This window comes from Mytilus edulis, chromosome 7 (genome assembly GCF_963676685.1).
Source record: "Mytilus edulis chromosome 7, xbMytEdul2.2, whole genome shotgun sequence".
Taxonomy (NCBI): domain Eukaryota; kingdom Metazoa; phylum Mollusca; class Bivalvia; order Mytilida; family Mytilidae; genus Mytilus; species Mytilus edulis.
Genome location: NC_092350.1, coordinates 11,218,797 through 11,237,085, shown reverse-complemented (window position 1 = coordinate 11,237,085; position 18,289 = coordinate 11,218,797). Strand labels below are relative to the sequence as shown.

General features: G+C 32.6%; 1 protein-coding gene across 1 annotated transcript; it reads left to right on the top strand.

Annotated features, from left to right (window-relative positions):
• The first annotated feature begins 785 nt into the window (after positions 1–785).
• Positions 786–17,843, top strand: LOC139529941 (serine/threonine-protein phosphatase 6 regulatory ankyrin repeat subunit B-like). Its single transcript, XM_071325929.1, has 2 exons — positions 786–935; positions 14,651–17,843. The coding sequence occupies exon 2, from the start codon at positions 14,668–14,670 to the stop codon at positions 16,711–16,713; it is 2,046 nt and encodes a 681-aa protein (XP_071182030.1). The 5' UTR covers positions 786–935; positions 14,651–14,667; the 3' UTR covers positions 16,714–17,843.
• The last annotated feature ends 446 nt before the right edge of the window (positions 17,844–18,289 follow it).

Sequence of the window (18,289 nt, the reverse complement as noted above, 5' to 3'; positions counted from 1 at the left end):
TTTTCTTCATAATTAATATGCAATTTTACTTATAAACCAGCGTGTAAATGAAAAACAGGATTGGGCATAATTGCCAATGATACAACTCTCCAACAGAGACTAAATGACACTGAAATCACCAGTTGTAGTTGTCTTGAACAATAAGCAAAGCCCTTATTAACACATTTACAGCGGGCTTTTACTTGTTTTGCTGTAATCTACACTTTAATATAATTTGTAGATTAATGAAACTTTTATATGGTGCCATATTAATGAATAGTACTTCACGTATTTTATGGCAGTAATACGATAAGCATGAATATATGTTAGTCCACCATTTTCTACATAAGAAGTCAGGAATATGACAGCTGTTATGGTTTCGTTTGATATGTTTAAGCTTTTTATTTTTATTTCAAAATAGGGAATTAACGTTTTGAATATTCTTTTGAGTTCTTTGGTATTTTTGTGATGTTAGTTTTTGGTATTTACACATAGATGTTAAAATAAAGAATATGTTTCACAAAATCACTGTTCTTTCGATATTGTTATTTTAATTTTATATCATGTGAATTTAGGCGATGCTGATATCACCACATACGTTCACAAAATATTTGTTTGTCAATTGGACCTTTATTTCAGTTTGATCCGTTAAAGTTCTCTTTTCTATATTATACATTTTATATTAAAATATCAAACCATTCATATAAATCACCTTCTTTCAATACTAACTTTAAATACTATTAGGCGGAGGTTTGGTGATTAACAATTACTGGTCTGTTGAGTTTTATATATATAAACTTGTGGATATTTTTAAATGCATTCAAATAACGTCATAATTTAACCTTAAAAATTACAACACCTAGTTATGTTGTGAGAGTAATTGTAACAATATTCATGAGGCTATATGTACAAGACATCTTAAATGAAGTGACTTAAGGAATACAGTCTCTAATAAGGTAAGAATCATACAGCAAATAGTACGGAGCAACTGTAAATCACTATATACAGACAGGGAATACATATATAGGGATTGCAAAATACAGGAAGTAAAGCAAGTAGTTTCTCTTCATGCCTTTACCAACCAGGACACGCACTGTACTTTTCTTTATCAAGTGCTCAGAATATTGTTACTGGTAAAGAATTTGTCACTTCATCACGTTATAAAAGATTGACAGTCTCTTCCAACAATAAAGAGGGGAAACGAAGCACTCCGTTACGTCCCGGGTCATTAAGTACAACTTGTTCATACTCCATTTACTATTTAGATGTATATGGTTACCAGCAAGACACATGTAATGTTATAAATACAAATAGAAATCCAGTTTCAAGTTATCATGATTTTTAATCTTATGTTTATAATTGAATTAACTAGTTGCAAAATTTTCCTATTAAAAAAATAAATTAATAAAGACTAGTCATTAGCTGATAATGAAAAACTGATGGACTTATTATAATTCTTACACACTCATACCAATTTGTTAAAATTATGTTTCTTCGGTAAACAGGAGAAATGCATAAAAAATGCCTTGGAATCGATAATTTTTAGTCACCTCTTTGTATTCATTATTTGATTTCCCATGCATTCTTTTTTGTGTAGGCAGGCTGCTTCTTGCATCTGGTAATCAGTCAAATTTTCATTTTCGGACCGAGCCGTCCATTTTAAATTTAATTGATTTTATCGTATTAACTCATTTCTAAACAATCTGAAAGATTCTATATAAAAACAATTAACGGCTTTAATATTTGTTTACTGCCTGTTGGTTTTTTTTTTTAAACAATTTCAGATGAAGAACGACTTGAGCATAATTATGAACGGTTCTAAATTATTGTAAAAATTATTTTCTGCAGATGGTTATAAATATAACAATAAAAATATGTGGTATAACTGCAAATGAGACAATACTGACACAGAAATTAAAAAAACAAATATTTTAGCGTACGGCCTTCAACAATAAGTAATCCCCATCAAGCATAATAGCTCTGAAATGACAAATGTAAAACGATTCAAACAAGAAAATTAACGGCCTTAGTTATGTACAACATATTTGGACGTGACAGGCTACTTTCACATCCCTGCAACAAAAGACACAGTACAGATCTGAGAACACTCACAGTTACTAACAGCTAGTTCAAAGCTTATGTAGACGAAACGCGCGTCTGGCGTACTAAATTATAATCCTGGTACCTTTGATAACTATTTACACCACTGGGTCGATGCCACTGCTGGTGGACGTTTCGTCCCCGAGGGTATCACCAGCCCAGTAGTCAACACTTCGGTGTTGACATGAATATCAATAATGTAGTCATTTATATAAATTTTCTGTATACAAAACTTTGAACTTTTTGAAAAACTAAGGATTTTCTTATCCCAGGCATAGATTACCTTAGCCGTATTTGGTACAACTTTTTGGAATTTTGGATCCTCAATGCTCTTCAACTTTGTACTTGTTTGGGTTTAAAAATATTTTTGATTTGAGCGTCACTGATGAGTCTTATGTAGACGAAACGCGCGTCTGGCGTACTAAATTATAATCCTGGTACCTTTGATAACTATTTACACCACTGGGTCGATGCCACTGCTGGTGGACGTTTCGTCCCCGAGGGTATCACCAGCCCAGTAGTCAACACTTCGGTGTTGACATGAATATCAATAATGCAGTCATTTATATAAATTTTCTGTATACAAAACTTTGAACTTTTTGAAAAACTAAGGATTTTCTTATCCCAGGCATAGATTACCTTAGCCGTATTTGGTACAACTTTTTGGAATTTTGGATCCTCAATGCTCTTCAACTTTGTACTTGTTTGGGTTTAAAAATATTTTTGATTTGAGCGTCACTGATGAGTCTTATGTAGACGAAACGCGTGTCTGGCGTACTAAATTATAATCCTGGTACCTTTGATAACTATAACTATTAACAACTTATTAAAACTTGCCAAAGGAACATCATTGTCAACAAACAGAAAATGATATAACTCTACATCCAAGTCACAATTTGTAAAGTAAAGAATTATAGGTCAGGGTGCGGCATTCAACATGGAGCCTTGGATCATACAGCAACATATAAAGGGTCCCGAAATGACTAGAGTAAAACCATTCAAAGAGGAGAAAAACCAACGATCAAATCAAAATAAAAACGAGAAACACTTATGGACCACATCAACAAACGACAACTACTAAACATCAGGTTCCTGACTTAGGACAAATGCAATCAAATGCATCGGGTTTAATAGGCCCAAAATCATGTTTTTGTTTGTTTTATTCGCACACCGTTGACAATAACATGGAATATTATGCGACTTTCATGCAGGGAAGAGGTTTGGCTAGCTAGTCAATCGTATTAATACCACCATTTCCTACATCAGACACCTGTACCAAGTCAGGAATGTGACAGCTGTTATCCATTCGTTTGATGTGTTTCAGTTTTGATTTTGCCATTAGATTAGGGACTTTCCCAGATAAGAATTTTTCTATTTTACTTTTTTCCCTGAGAAAACACATATCGTTCATTTGGTCATTGGACCATTCAAGTTTATTTCTGACAGGTGGGGTACCTGTCAGAAATAAACTGGAATTGCCCAATGTTTTTCTGATACGTATAAAAACAATTCTCCCCATCCAACCCGGATGAGGAGAATTTTTTTATAGGTATCAGAAAAAAATACATGAAAATCTACCAGATCTTATGATTAAGACCTATCAGATGTATAGTTCCTTAGATGTAATAACTTGAAAACTATTAACTGCTGCAAGACCCTTAGAATAAGTGTACGTTCAAGACGGAAAAAAATACACCCCCTAAATTGTATAAATTTTACACCCCTTAGTGAGAAAGGACCATCCATCCCCTTTAGCAGACATTAGCTGGAATGGCTAATTATGTACTGTTACTTACTTACTTACTTCCATACTTACTGTATGAAATGGATAAAACGGGAAAAAGCTGACAAAAAATCTTTGGACTCTTTTTTTAATTCAGTAATGAAGATAGTTGATATACGTATTCAACATTTTAATGAACATTTTACTATAAACAATAACCACAATAAACCTATTTCTCGTATCAAACATAAACTAAAAGAACTAGCCAAGGAATTTGTTTTTGTCCAGGCAGATAAAGCTGCTAATAATATTATTATTGTTTGACGTAAATTTTACATTGAGGTTCTGAAAAAGGAAATCACCAATTCACCAACATTCCAACTGACTCAATTTTCAGAAAACGAAATCTGTAACAAACATAAACTTTTAGCCACCGCTTTACAAGCAGAGCCAAATACAATGAAAGTCCCAACTATGTATTGGCTTCCGAAGCTACACAAAACCCCTTACAAATATAGATTTATTTCGTCTTCAAGCCATTGTTCAACTACTAAATTGTCTATTCTTCTTACCAGCACACTTGGTACAATTACAAACCTGATAATAAATTGTTCAAATAAGGCCTTCGAAAATAGTGGAATAAATTACTTTTGGAGTGTCAAGAACTCGTTGGAAGTACTTGATAAATTGCATGCTTATATTGGTGATTTTGAATCTGTTCAAAGTTTTGATTTTTCTACCCCGTATACCACATTGCCTCACATTCTCATTAAGAAAATATTCACACACCTAATTAAATGGGCATTCAAAAAATCAGAATGTGAATATATATGTTCAAACTCTTTTAGGTCATTTTTTAGTAGCAATAAACAAAAAAACTATGTTAATTGGACATGCTTTGATACTATATATGCCCTTGAATTTTTACTAGATAACATTTTTGTTCGCTTTGGGGATTCCGTATATCGTCAGATTATCGGAATTCCAATGGGGACTAACTGTGCACCACTTATTGCGGACCTGTTTTTGTATTGTTATGAGTTACAATTTATGACAAAAATAAGCAAAGACCCATCGAAACAACATCTGATAAACAAATTTAATAATACTTTTAGATATTTGGATGATATTTTGGCTCTCAATAATGACGACTTCAGTATGTATATTAATGAAATTTATCCTGTTGAACTTACTTTAAATAAAGCTAATACTAACAATGACCACTGCCCTTTTCTCGATCTTGATATCTATATCACTAATGGAAAGCTAAATACTAAAATTTATGATAAAAGGGATGATTTTTCATTTCCTATCGTTAATTATCCGTTTTTAGATGGTGACGTTCCCTTGTCACCATCTTATGGTGTTTATATATCTCAACTTGTACGATTCGCTCGTGTATGTAACAATGTTTTAGATTTTAACGAGAGAAATTTATGTATTACTGAAAAATTATTACACCAGGGTTTTCACAAACTAGTCAAAACATTTACTAAATTTTATCATCGGTATAAAGACATCATTCGTAAATATAGCTCAACATGCAGACTTCTAATACGTTCAGGTATTTCACATCCAATTTTTTATGGTAATATTTTTTATAAAGCACAAAGGTGTCAGTATTCACCTCAAAAACTTACAAAACCTTTGAATAGACTTATTAAGAAGGGATATAATTACGATACTGTTGTCAAGTCATTAAAGATTGCATATTTTGGCGTTAATATTGAGTCACTGATAAGGTCTTTGCATCGGAACTAAACACATTTATTCTAAAAACAGTTGTTGGCATGACACGGTTTATGTTTTTCTCATATATGTTATGATGGTATGATACTAAACCCCTAACGGGACGGATTGTACCTGATGTTCATATGATGAAATCATAATCTTTCAGTCAGTTTAATTGAAGTCTGGAGCTGGCATGTCAGTTAACTGCTAGTAGTCTGTTGTTATTTATGTATTATTGTCATTTTGTTTATTTTCTTTAGTTACATTTTCTGACATCAGACTCGGATTTCTCTTGAACTGAATTTTAATGTGCGTATTTTATGCGTTTACTTTACTACATTGGTTAGAGGTATAGGGGGAGGGTTGAGATCTCACAAACATGTTTAACCCCGCCGCATTTTTGCGCCTGTCCCAAGTCAGGAGCCTCTGGCCTTTGTTAGTCTTGTATTATTTTAATTTTAGTTTCTTGTGTACAATTTGGAAATTAGTATGGCGTTCATTATCACTGGACTAGTATATATTTGTTTAGGGGCCAGCTGAAGGACGCCTCCGGGTGCGGGAATTTCTCGCTACATTGAAGACCTGTTGGTGACCCTCTGCTGTTGTTTTTTATTTGGTCGGGTTGTTGTCTCTTTGACACATTCCCCATTTCCATTCTCAATTTTATTGTTCAAAATAAACTTAAACGATAGGTTTCATCATGGGAGAGAATCTGATATCTCTTTTTGTCAACCCTAGTTATTAACTTTTAACTAACTAATAAATTAACCCATTGGTCTATTTCCTATTTTCATGAGTCGTTAAACATGGTTAATAATCATTTTTTTATAAATAGAAATGTCTACATTTCGTTAATTTAGACTTTTACACATACAAGGATGATGGGTATGTCCTATTCCGGCGTCAACTTTTAATAATTCAGAATGTTCTAATATGTGACAGAATTAGAATTTTTACGAGACACGTATGCGCTTTGTATATGGTTTTATTACGAAATCACATTTCTCAACCGCCATGGTTGAAATTTACATCTTTTTGTCTTCTGAAAGTCATTCATGAACCGACTTATGCGTAGGAGTATTGTTTTGTGATCAATTTGTTGCATTTGTCGTATCACCTTTGATTCGTCTCACATATCATGCAGTGTGATACGAAAAATATCACCAGACACAAGTCCAAACTAAAAAAAAATTTTCCTTCAAAATTTTTTTTCCTCAGAATTTTTTTTTCCTCAAAATTTTTTTTCCTCAAATTTTTTTTTTCCTCAAAATTTTTTTTCCTCAAAAATTTTTTTTCCTCAAAATTTTTTTTTCTCAAATATTTTTCCTAAAAATATTTTTTCCTCAAATTTTTTTTTCATCAAATTTTTGTTTTCCTCAAAAAGTTTTTCAAATTTTTTTTTCGTTTCCTTATTCGGTTTCTTTTTCCTTATTCGATTTTCATTTCCTTATACAGTTTCTATTTCCTTATTCGATTTCCATTTCCTTATTCGATTTTCATTTCCTTATTCGGTTTCTTTTTCCTTTTTCAATGTTCATTTCCTTTTTCAATGTTCATTTCCTTTTTCGGTTTCTATTTCCTTATTCAGTTTCCATTTCCTTATTGGATTTTCATTTCCTTATTGGATTTTCATTTCCTTATTCGGTTTCCATTTCCTTTTTCGATATTCAAATCTTGAAAAATATTACAAGTCCAAACTGAATATTTTTTTTCCTTCAATTTTTTTTTCCTCAAATTTTTTTTTCCTCAAAATTTTTTTTCTCCCTCAAATTATTTTTCCTCAAAAAGTTTTTCAATTATTTTGTTTTGTTTCCTTATTCGGTTTATTTTTCCTTATTCGATTTCATTTCCTTATACAGTTCCTATTTCCTTATTCGATTTCCATTTCCTTATTTGATTTTCATTTCCTTATTCGGTTTCTTTTTCCTTTTTCAATGTTTATTTCCTTTTTCGGTTTCTATTTCCTTATTCGGTTTCTATTTCCTTATATGATTTTCATTTCCTTATTCGATTTCCATTTCCTTATTTGATTTCCATTTCCTTATTGGATTTTCATTTCCTTATTGGATTTTCATTTCCTTATTCGGTTTCCATTTCCTTTTTCGATATTCAAATTTTGAAAAATATTACAAGTCCAAACTGAAATTTTTTTTTCCTTCAAAATTTTTTTTCTTCAAATTTTTTTTTCCTCAAAATTTTTTTTTCCTCAAAATTTTTTTTCCTCAAAAATTTTTTTTCCTCAAAATTTTTTTTCCTCAAAAATTTTTTTTCCTCAAAATTTTTTTTCTCAAATTTTTTTTCCTAAAATTTTTTTTTCCTCAAATTTTTTTTTCATCAAATTTTTTTTTTTCCTCAAAAAGTTTTTCAAATATTTTTTCGTTTCCTTATTCGGTTTCTTTTTCCTTATTCGATTTTCATTTCCTTTTACAGTTTCTATTTCCTTATTCGGTTTCTTTTTCCTTTTTCAATATTCATTTCCTTTTTCGGTTTCTATTTCCTTATTCGGTTTCTCTTTCCTTATTGGGTTTCTATTTCCTTATTGGGTTTCTATTTCCTTATTCGGTTTCTATTTCCTTATTCGGTTTCTTTTTCCTTATTCGGTTTCTGTTTCCTTATTTGATTTCTTTTTCCTTATTAAATTTTCATTTCCTTATTCGGTTACTATTTCCTTATATTTTCAACTATCAAACATCAACACACACCAAACTGGATGTAATTGAAAGATATCTAGAGGTCAATATACAGGCTCGAACAAAAGACCAAAAAGGAAAAATATAGCGAGCTTTTTTGGGATGAAGATGTAGTAAAGACCGAACGTCAGTTTTAATCGGATATACTTTAATGTTAGTCTTACATGTTGTTCTGGAACTCATTCCTCATTTATTCGTCAAGTGATCATCATTTTATATTGTTAACGTTTCATTGCGTACATCGCTTAATGTGCGCTATTTTAAGGAGTTTTATACAGGACAGTGTAGGAATCCATGTTACATTCCCCTTTCTCTGAGTAACGAAAACTGCTCAGCGGGTCATGTGCACAACTACAAGGAACATTCAGCGGACACGTTGTCCAAAGGAACAATTCATGGCTAACCACAGCGTGAGTTACATTTAAAACATTACAAATTTTGTATTTACATCAGCCATGAACTGTTTTAATATCTTTTCTTATGTCATAAAGAAATTATGAACATTTTACCGTTCAAACTGTTCGTATCTGCGATGAGACAACTTAATTCCAGACAGAACCCGACGTGTGCAAGAATATTTATCTATTTATTATTATAAAGAACTTTAACGGCTTTATATATCTACGAACTGTTTATCCGTATATTTTTGGACTTAAATTATCATTGAACACATTGTAAAATTGTATTTATATTTGTATTTTCAGTTTTTCATCTTTTGGATTGGTAGTAAAATAAAAGTCAGCTCCTGATTGTTTTATCCTTACATTAACCCAGTCATCTTGGTTACACTAACTGGTCCGGCCAGTACACACGTATAGATGTGTATATATATCATTGATTCAGTGGCGATGGCAAATAGACACTGATAAGTCTTGAATGAAATTTTATAGTTTTGAATGTTTCTTCATTAGTTGACTAAAAATAAGTGGAGGTATGTTCTTATTGCCGACAAGAGAGGCACTCTACCTATATTAATTTGTGCATAAAGCGATTGAAAGTTGTTAGATACTGAATGCTTTTACCACAAATGCGCCTAAGTTTTAATCTGTGTATATATACTTAAAATACGATGATAAAATTCATGTCTTTTTCAGGTTTTCTGTCAGATCCAACCATGAAGTAAGTCATGTTTGTGAGATATGGTTTTAGTCGATGATGTTCATGAAGGATCTGTAGTACAAAGTTTATCACTGGATTGAGCTCTCTGTCTAAGTGTATCATTAAAGTGCTTTGCTTTGTGCTGAGTTCATTGCGGTGCAATTCATTTTTTGTGAAATAAAGATTTGACAGACAACTCAGATGTACAAGGATTTGTCAAAGTAGTATTCATTCTATGTACAATGTATGTAATCACTGTGCTTAAACGGCCGTGGGTAACTTAAGTTACCTACAGCCCAAAATGGAGCCGCCTGGCTTCGGTTAGGAAGTTTGCTCCTATATGATTATAATACAATGAATACAAAAGAAATGTTCAGTAATTAAAAAGTTATATAAATCTTTTAAGAAAACTCTGCAATGTAAAACGTGGTTTATTACTACAAAATAATTGATTACAGCACGATTTTCCAAAACACTTATGATGTCCGTAACTTCAAAACAGCTCGTCCGTAACTTTTTTCCTTATACCAGTAGGGCTGTCCGTAACTTTAGCATGATGTCAGTAATTTTCAAAGAATCTTTATTCGTAGATGTAATTATAAAAAAAAGAAATGATAAATAACAAAAATACCAAACTCCTAGGAATATTCAAACGGAAAGTCCTTTATGGAATTGCAAAGCCAAAAGCTCAATTTAACACACCAAACGAATAGAAAACAACGGCCATATTCCTGCCTTGGTACAGGCATTAAAAACTAAAATTACAAAAATACTAAACTCTGAAGAAAATTCAAAAAGGAAAGTCCCTTATCAAATGGAAAAATCCAAAACTCAACCGAATGGATAACAACTGCCATTTTCCTGACTAGGTACAGGCATTTTCTTATGTAGAAAATTGTACGGCAAAATTAATGTATAATCATACATTCTACTGACTTTATAGATTGTTTACTGCTTAAGTTTTAGATGATAAATCATGACATGCAGGTTATAAATCTCACCATTTCCAACTGTAGAAATTACATTAATAGTGAACACCCCAAAGGGTGACTGGGGAATAGAAATATGGTCACTTGGTCTTCTCCCAACCGGCAGTAAAACGCTTGCCGAAGTGAGGCGTCCGTTTGGCTGTGCGGGATGTATCAACTACGCAGTCACGTCCGGTCAGATTTGGGACGTTAAATCCGATGCCTCGTGTAAGGAGGGCACGTTAAGAACCCTTGCAATACTTCTTTGATGGGTCCGTAGGTGGCCTGTAGCTAGGCAAAATTTCTGTCCCTATCCGATATAACATTAATTTCCAGTGGCAGTCCATATTTCCCCGATCTTCATCCCAGATGGCTTCTATTATTTCAAGACCTACCTATAGTATTTATTGTGAACTTGTTACCGTCTGGATGTGCATGAAATATTTGCCACTGGACGTTAAGCAACAAAAAATCGACCAATCAATTAATAGTGAACATATGCAAATGACATTAGGAGAACAATTACGGAGGACAATCCTTAGCAGAAATACATAGATATATCAGTCCAAACCTCTAAAGAAGATATGTATGATTTGATACCCGATCTTATTGAATCCCTGAGGTCAATGAAACTTTTAGAAGCTTTTAAATCTACTTTTATTGCTATAATAAACTAAATCCTGTTTAACAATATAGCCTTCCCTCTATTCCTAGATATTGGCATTTTTTTTCTCGAAATCAACAACACATCACACTAGATATAGTGAAGAGACTAACAATTCAGAATATCATGATTTAAAGGAAAGGATATCAATTTTTCCGCGGCTACACCGACCAAGGACTCATCAGTGAACAATCTTTAAAGCTAGAAGAATGTTAGATCAATTTCGCCGTACCGTAAAATCCCGTTTTATCCCAGGAATATTTTTTTTTTAATTTAACGGAAAATCCGTGACACTCTTGTTTGCTTTTTGAAGCATATCGTTATTGTATAAATCTATGTAATAATTAAAGGGTTTGATAGTGTTAATTGTCCTTTAAGTGTTGAAATTGTTAATCTTACAGTTTTGAAAACAAAGTTACCTACATCCGAAAATAAAGTTACGGACAGTCTGATTATTTTTGATTTATAAGTTACGGACATCTTATGCTTTTTTTTAAAGTTGGCCTTGCGCTAAAATGAAGTCAAAATTAACGCATATGTAGTGATGGCAAGTGATTTCTTGATTCAAAAGTCTTCTCAATATTTACATAGATCATGAAAAACGTTGCAAAAAGTAGATTTCGTATCACCTATCATCTCAACAAGTTTAGAGTCCGCCATCTTGGGCTGTGGGTAACTTAAGTTACCCACGGCCGTTTAAGCACAGTGATTACATACATTGTACATAGAATGAATACTACTTTGACAAATCCTTGTACATGAGAGTTGTCTGTCAAATCTTTATTTCACAAAAAATGAATTGCACCGCAATGAACTCAGCTCAAAGCAAAGCACTTTAATGATACACTTAGACAGAGAGCTCAATCCAGTGATATACTTTGTACTACAGGTCCTTCATGAACATCATCGACTAAAACCATATCTCACAAACATGACTTCTACATGGTTGGATCTGACAGAAATCCTGAACAAGACATGAATTTTATCATCGTATTTTAAGTATATATACACAGATTAAAACTTAGGCGCATTTGTGGTAAAAGCATTCAGTATCTAACAACTTTCAATCGCTTTATGCACAAATTAATATAGGTAGAGCGCCTCTCTTGTCGGCAATAAGAACATACCTCCACTTATTTTTAGTCAACTGATGAAGAAACATTCAAAACTATAAAATTTTATTCAAGACTTATCAGTGTCTATTTGCCATCGCCACTGAATCAATGATATATATACACATCTATACATGTGTACTGGCCGGACCAGTGAGTGTTACCAAGATGACTGGGTTAATGTAAGGATAAAACAATCAGGAGCTGACTTTTATTTTACTACCAATCCAAAAGATGAAAAACTGAAAATAAAATATAAATACAATTTTACAATGTGTTCAATGATAATTTAAGTCCATAAAATATACGGATAAACAGTTCGTAGATATATAAAGCCGTTAAAGTTCTTTATAATAATAAATAGACAAATATTCTTGCACACGTCGGGTTCTGTCTGGAATTAAGTTGTAACATCTCAGATACGAACAGTTTGAACGGTAAAATGTTCATAATTTCTTTATAACATAAGAAAAGATATTAAAACAGTTCATGACTGATGTAAATACAAAATTTGTAATGTTTTAAATGAAACTCACGCTGTGGTTAGCCATGAATTGTTCCTTTGAACAACCAGTTGACGGTGGCTGCTTACCGGAAGAAAAAGAAGAACGTGTCCGCTGAATGTTCCTTGTAGTTGTGCACATGACCCGCTGAGCAGTTTTCGTTATTCAGAGAAAGGGGAAAGTAACATGGATTCCTACACTGTCCTGTATAAAACTCCTAAAACTGGCGCACATTAAGCGATGTACGCAATGAAACGTTAACAATATAAAAGGATGATCACTTGACGAATAAATGAGGAATGAGTTCCAGAACAACATGTAAGACTAACATTAAAGTATATCCGACTAAAACTGACGTTCGGTCTTTACTACATCTTCATCCCAAAAAAGCTCGCTATATTTTTCCTTTTTTGTCTTTTGTTCGAGCCTGTATATTGACCTCTAGATATCTTTCATTTACATCCAGTTTGGAGTGTGTTGATGTTTGATAGTTGTAAATATAAGGAAATAGTAACCGAATAAGGAAATGAAAATTTAATAAGGAAAAAGAAATCAAATAAGGAAACAGAAACCTAATAAGGAAAAAGAAACCGAATAAGGAAATAGAAACCGAATAAGGAAATAGAAACCGAATATGGAAATAGAAACCGAATAAGGAAACAGAAATCGAATAAGGAAATGGAAATCGAATAACCAAATGAAAATCCAATAAGGAAATAGAAACCGAATAAGGAAATAGAAACCGAAAAAGGAAATGAATATTGAAAAAGGAAAAAGAAACCGAATAAGGAAATGCAAATCGAATCAGGAAATGGAAATCGAATAAGGAAATAGACACCGAATAAGGAAATGAAAATCGAATAAGGAAATAGAAACCGAATAAGGAAATAGAAACCGCATAAGGAAACAGAAATCGAATAAGGAAATGGAAATCGAATAAGGAAATGAAAATCCAATAAGGAAACGAAAATCCAATAAGGAAATAGAAACCGAATAAAGAAATAGAAACCGAAAAAGGAAATAAACATTGAAAAAGGAAAAAGAAACCGAAAAAGGAAATGAATATTGAAAAAGGAAAAAGAAACCGAATAAGGAAATGCAAATCGAATCAGGAAATGGAAATCGAATAAGGAAATAGACACCGAATAAGGAAATGAAAATCGAATAAGGAAATAGAAACCGAATAAGGAAATAGAAACCGAATAAGGAAACAGAAATCAAATAAGGAAATGGAAATCGAATAAGGAAATGAAAATCCAATACGGAAATAGAAACCGAATAAGGAAATAGAAACCGAAGAAGGAAATGAATATTGAAAAAGGAAATGAATATTGAAAAAGGGAAAAGAAACCGAATAAAGAAATGGAAATTGAATAAGGAAATGGAAATCGAATAAGGAAACGAAAATCCAATAAGGAAATAGAAACCGAATAAGGAAATAGAAACCGAAAAAGGAAATAAACATTGAAAAAGGAAAAAGAAACCGAATAAGGAAATGAAAATCGAATAAGGAAATGGAAATCGAATAAGGAAATAGGAACTGTATAAGGAAATGAAAATCGAATAAGGAAAAAGAAACCGAATAAGGAAACGAAAAAAAAAATTTGAAAAACTTTTTGAGGAAAAAAAAATTTGAGGAAAAAGATTTTGAAGGAAAAAAAAAATTCAGTTTGGACTTGTAATATTTTGCAAAATTTGAATATCGAAAAAGGAAATGGAAACCGAATAAGGAAATGCAAATCCAATAAGGAAATGAAAATCCAATAAGGAAATGGAAACTGAATAAGGAAATGGAAATCGAATAAGGAAACGAAAATCCAATAAGGAAATAGAAACCCAATAAGGAAATAGAAACCCAATAAGGAAATAGAAACCCAATAAGGAAATAGAAACCGAAAAAGGAAATGAACATTGAAAAAGGAAAAAGAAACCGAATAAGGAAATGGAAATTGAAAAAGGAAATGGAAATCGAATAAGGAAATGAAAATCCAATAAGGAAATGGAAATCGAATAAGGAAATGGAAATCGAAACATTTGTTTTTGTTTGTTTTTTTCGAATAACAAAATATTTTATTTTTTCAGATACGTAGGTATTAGCAATGGCGAGTTCAAATCCATTTACAGACTTTTTCACGAAATATACGACAGACTATACTGCTGCATCAAAAAGTGACCTTCATAAGGCAGCTGTTGACGGGGATGTAGAATGTGTTGTGAAATTATTGAATGGAGGTGATGTACAAATCGACTTGGAAGATGACAGAGGAAATACCCCGCTTTACATGGCGGTACAAAATAATCATTTCCAAGTGGTGAAAACCTTGATACAATACGGTGCATGTGTAAATCCAAAATGTGTTCCTTTAAACATAGTACGTAATTTTGAAATAGCAAAATTACTAGTTGATTCTGGGTCATCTGTGACTGCAGTCGATGAATTAGGGAACAACCCTTTACACAAGGCAACGGAATTTGGCAATGATAGAATCGCTGAATTATTCCTAAATAATGGGGCGGATATCAACCAAACAAATCATAATGGACAAAACGCACTACACCTTGCATGTAAAAATTCGTCTGACGAAAACAGGTTTCAGACAGTTCAAATGCTAATTCGATATGGAATAGATGTAAGTACATTGGATAATTTAAAAAGAAGTCCTCTTCATCATGCATGTCAGAATGCAAAAACTAACAACATTATAGGTTTACTCGTAGCTAAAAATGCAGTTCTTAAAAAACATGATTTTCAAGGAATGTGTCCTATTCATTACCTTTTGGACCATTATCATTTGTATGATCCAGAAGATGAAACGTTATTTTTAGCTGGAATCGACAAACTTTTGCAGGGGGAAGATTGTGCAAACGTGACTGATGCGGCAGGTAAAACACCACTTCATTATTCTGCCGAGAAAACTAACGATAGAATTGTATCTTTCCTCGTAAGCCGAGGAAGCAACGCAAATATTTCTGACGGATTCGGAAGAACACCATTACATTTCGTAAATTCTGGTAAAACTTGCTCCGTTTTAACTTCTCGCGGATGTAAGCCTGATATAACAGACTTTTGGGGACAAGCTGCCGTTAATTTAGCCACAGAGAGAATGGACATTGAAATTGTTGAAGAAATGATTAATAACGGTACCAATTTTGATGAAGGCGATGTTAAAGGACGTACAATACTTCACATTGCGGCATCAAATGGTTCAGACGATATTGTGATGTTGCTTCTTAAAATAGGAATAAATGCAAATATGACTGATAATTATTCCAATACACCATTACATCTTGCAACCTGGAATGACAACGCAAGTACTGTGGATCTTTTACTGGAAAACAGGGGCGACCCCTACTTTAAGGACGAAAATGGAAACACTGCGTTTGATCTATCTTTATACAGGTCATCAAAGGATACTATCGATATATTGTTAAAGTATACAAATAGAACCAGTAACAAGGAATCCCAATGCAAATTTACGAACTATGCAGATTCTCTGATGCATTTAGATGATTTTGAAAAGCTAATAACTTGCAATGGTATGATTAAAACAAGTGAACCAGAACTGAATAATTTCGTTGGTAAATTATTCGAAAATGAAATGCCTTACTCAAGAAATTGTGAATCAGAAGTTAAAGATATACAACTTGCAGTTGAGGCAATGGCATCAGTTCTAGCAGATATGGTAAGCAAACATGATCCTATATTTAAATGTACGCTTCTACATATCGGAAGTGTATCAGAAGGAACTAAAGTACGATATCCTGATGAATTCGATTTTACATTTTGTCTCGATGTAATTAGCGCGGCATCTAACCCTCAATACAAAGAAGAAGAAACAATGACTCAAATAGCAGTAGCCCTTCCATATAGTACTGGAAACAACACTATCTCTGAAGCTTTTATTGGGATTGAACCGGAAGAAGAGGTTACGTCCATAGCTGGATATGCATATTTGCGTTCTTCAAACAAAATCATTTCCAGTTTACTGTCGGAATGGGCTAGTGAAGATGATTTATTATCCGGCTATCAAATGAATTATTTATTTAGTAAGCTGCTTACAAAAGTCATGTTTGCAAGTGATTTTCCGAAGGACGAACGTTTAATCATTAAGGAAGTAACTGCCCAACCAGAAGTTTTATTGTAATGGAGAGGTTCCAGATTTAAGGATCTTCAGATCAGCGTTGATATTGTTCCAGCCGTTAGACTACCTTCATGGCCACCCACGGTTATTAAAGATTCAATACTTTTGACCAAGGAAATGATGTTGTTGCCGTCAATCGCTGTTCCTAAAATGACAAGTGGTGAACATGAAGATCTTTGGCGTTGTTCAATGGTTTTACAAGAGATAGCAATATTTCGAAATATGTTGCCTAAAATTAGAAACAGCTACATTGTATCAAAGATTCTCGTCCACTCACATGTTTGCCCAGAAGTTAATTTTGATGGAAACGAGGATATAAAAGAGTACTATGGACATTTAAAGGGTATGTCAGAAGGAGATCTAGACGGGATATTTATGTATGAAAGCATTGAAAGTTTAACTCCTTCCTACCTTTTGAAAATGGCATTTTTTCAAGCTGTCGAAAGTCGTGCTTTAACAAACGGGTTACACAGTGTTTACTATCAACTAAGAGACAAATCTGACCAATTGTTTGATGAACCTGAGTGTTTGGCACCTTCATATGGACCGGCTGAAACTATGTTTCATCCGGAACCTTCGTCTGATGTTGACATACCTCTGGTACGCGAATTGTTCAGCATACTTGAAAACGGTTTACTGAACAGATTCATGACATCTTCTTTAAATCCTAAACAGAACGTTCTAAATGCTAGACTTCTGTCTGGTGATGCGGAAAAGGTCCATAAATACGTGCAATTTATTCTTCAACTTTTGGAAAACGTTGTTAAAAATGAGCTGAACAGTTCTACAAAGTGCAAATAAATCAGGTTTGTTTCTTACAAACACTTCTTTTAAAGGAGAATTTGATAAAATCAACAAGAATTAAATAAAATGTCCGTTTATTTTTTTCCCGAGGACATTGACGACTGCTTAAGGGGGTTCGCGGGTCTAAATCATTTATATAGGATTTCTCTATATTTTTCTATAAATGAACTTTATCTTATAGTTAATAGAAAAATAAAATAAAAAAATGGGGTCACCGTTTATTTGCGCTCACAATCTGCCTTCGAAAGAAGCATACATCTTTGTGAAAGTGTTTTTTTTCTGTTGAACTAATATGAGAAATAAAGGTAATATCAAAATAAAAAAAGAAATTTATTTCAGAAATCGCTCAAATTTTACAATAATTTAGTTTAAGTACAGCATATATCGAAATTATATTAAACAATATAGGTCACCGATGAGTTAAAAGAGACATTTCAATTTTAAAGCCAAAAAATTGCATTTTTCCACCAAAGGGAGATAATTTGGAACTTTTTCAATGATGTTTACATTTTAAAAGTCATCTGGGGCCAACACGAATTAATTGTTTTGAATGTTTTTTGTACCATAGGATAAAGTAACAACTACAAAAGGTAATAAATAAAATTTGTAATGAAAAACAAATGTTTAATTTTTTTCTGAAATTTTTATACCCTCGAGCCTCCTTAATTGGTGATAACAAATATGATTTATTTTTTGTTAATATGTCATTTTAACACGACATTTACTATGTGCTATTTTTGTATGCATTTTGGATCAATGAAAACTGATTGACAGT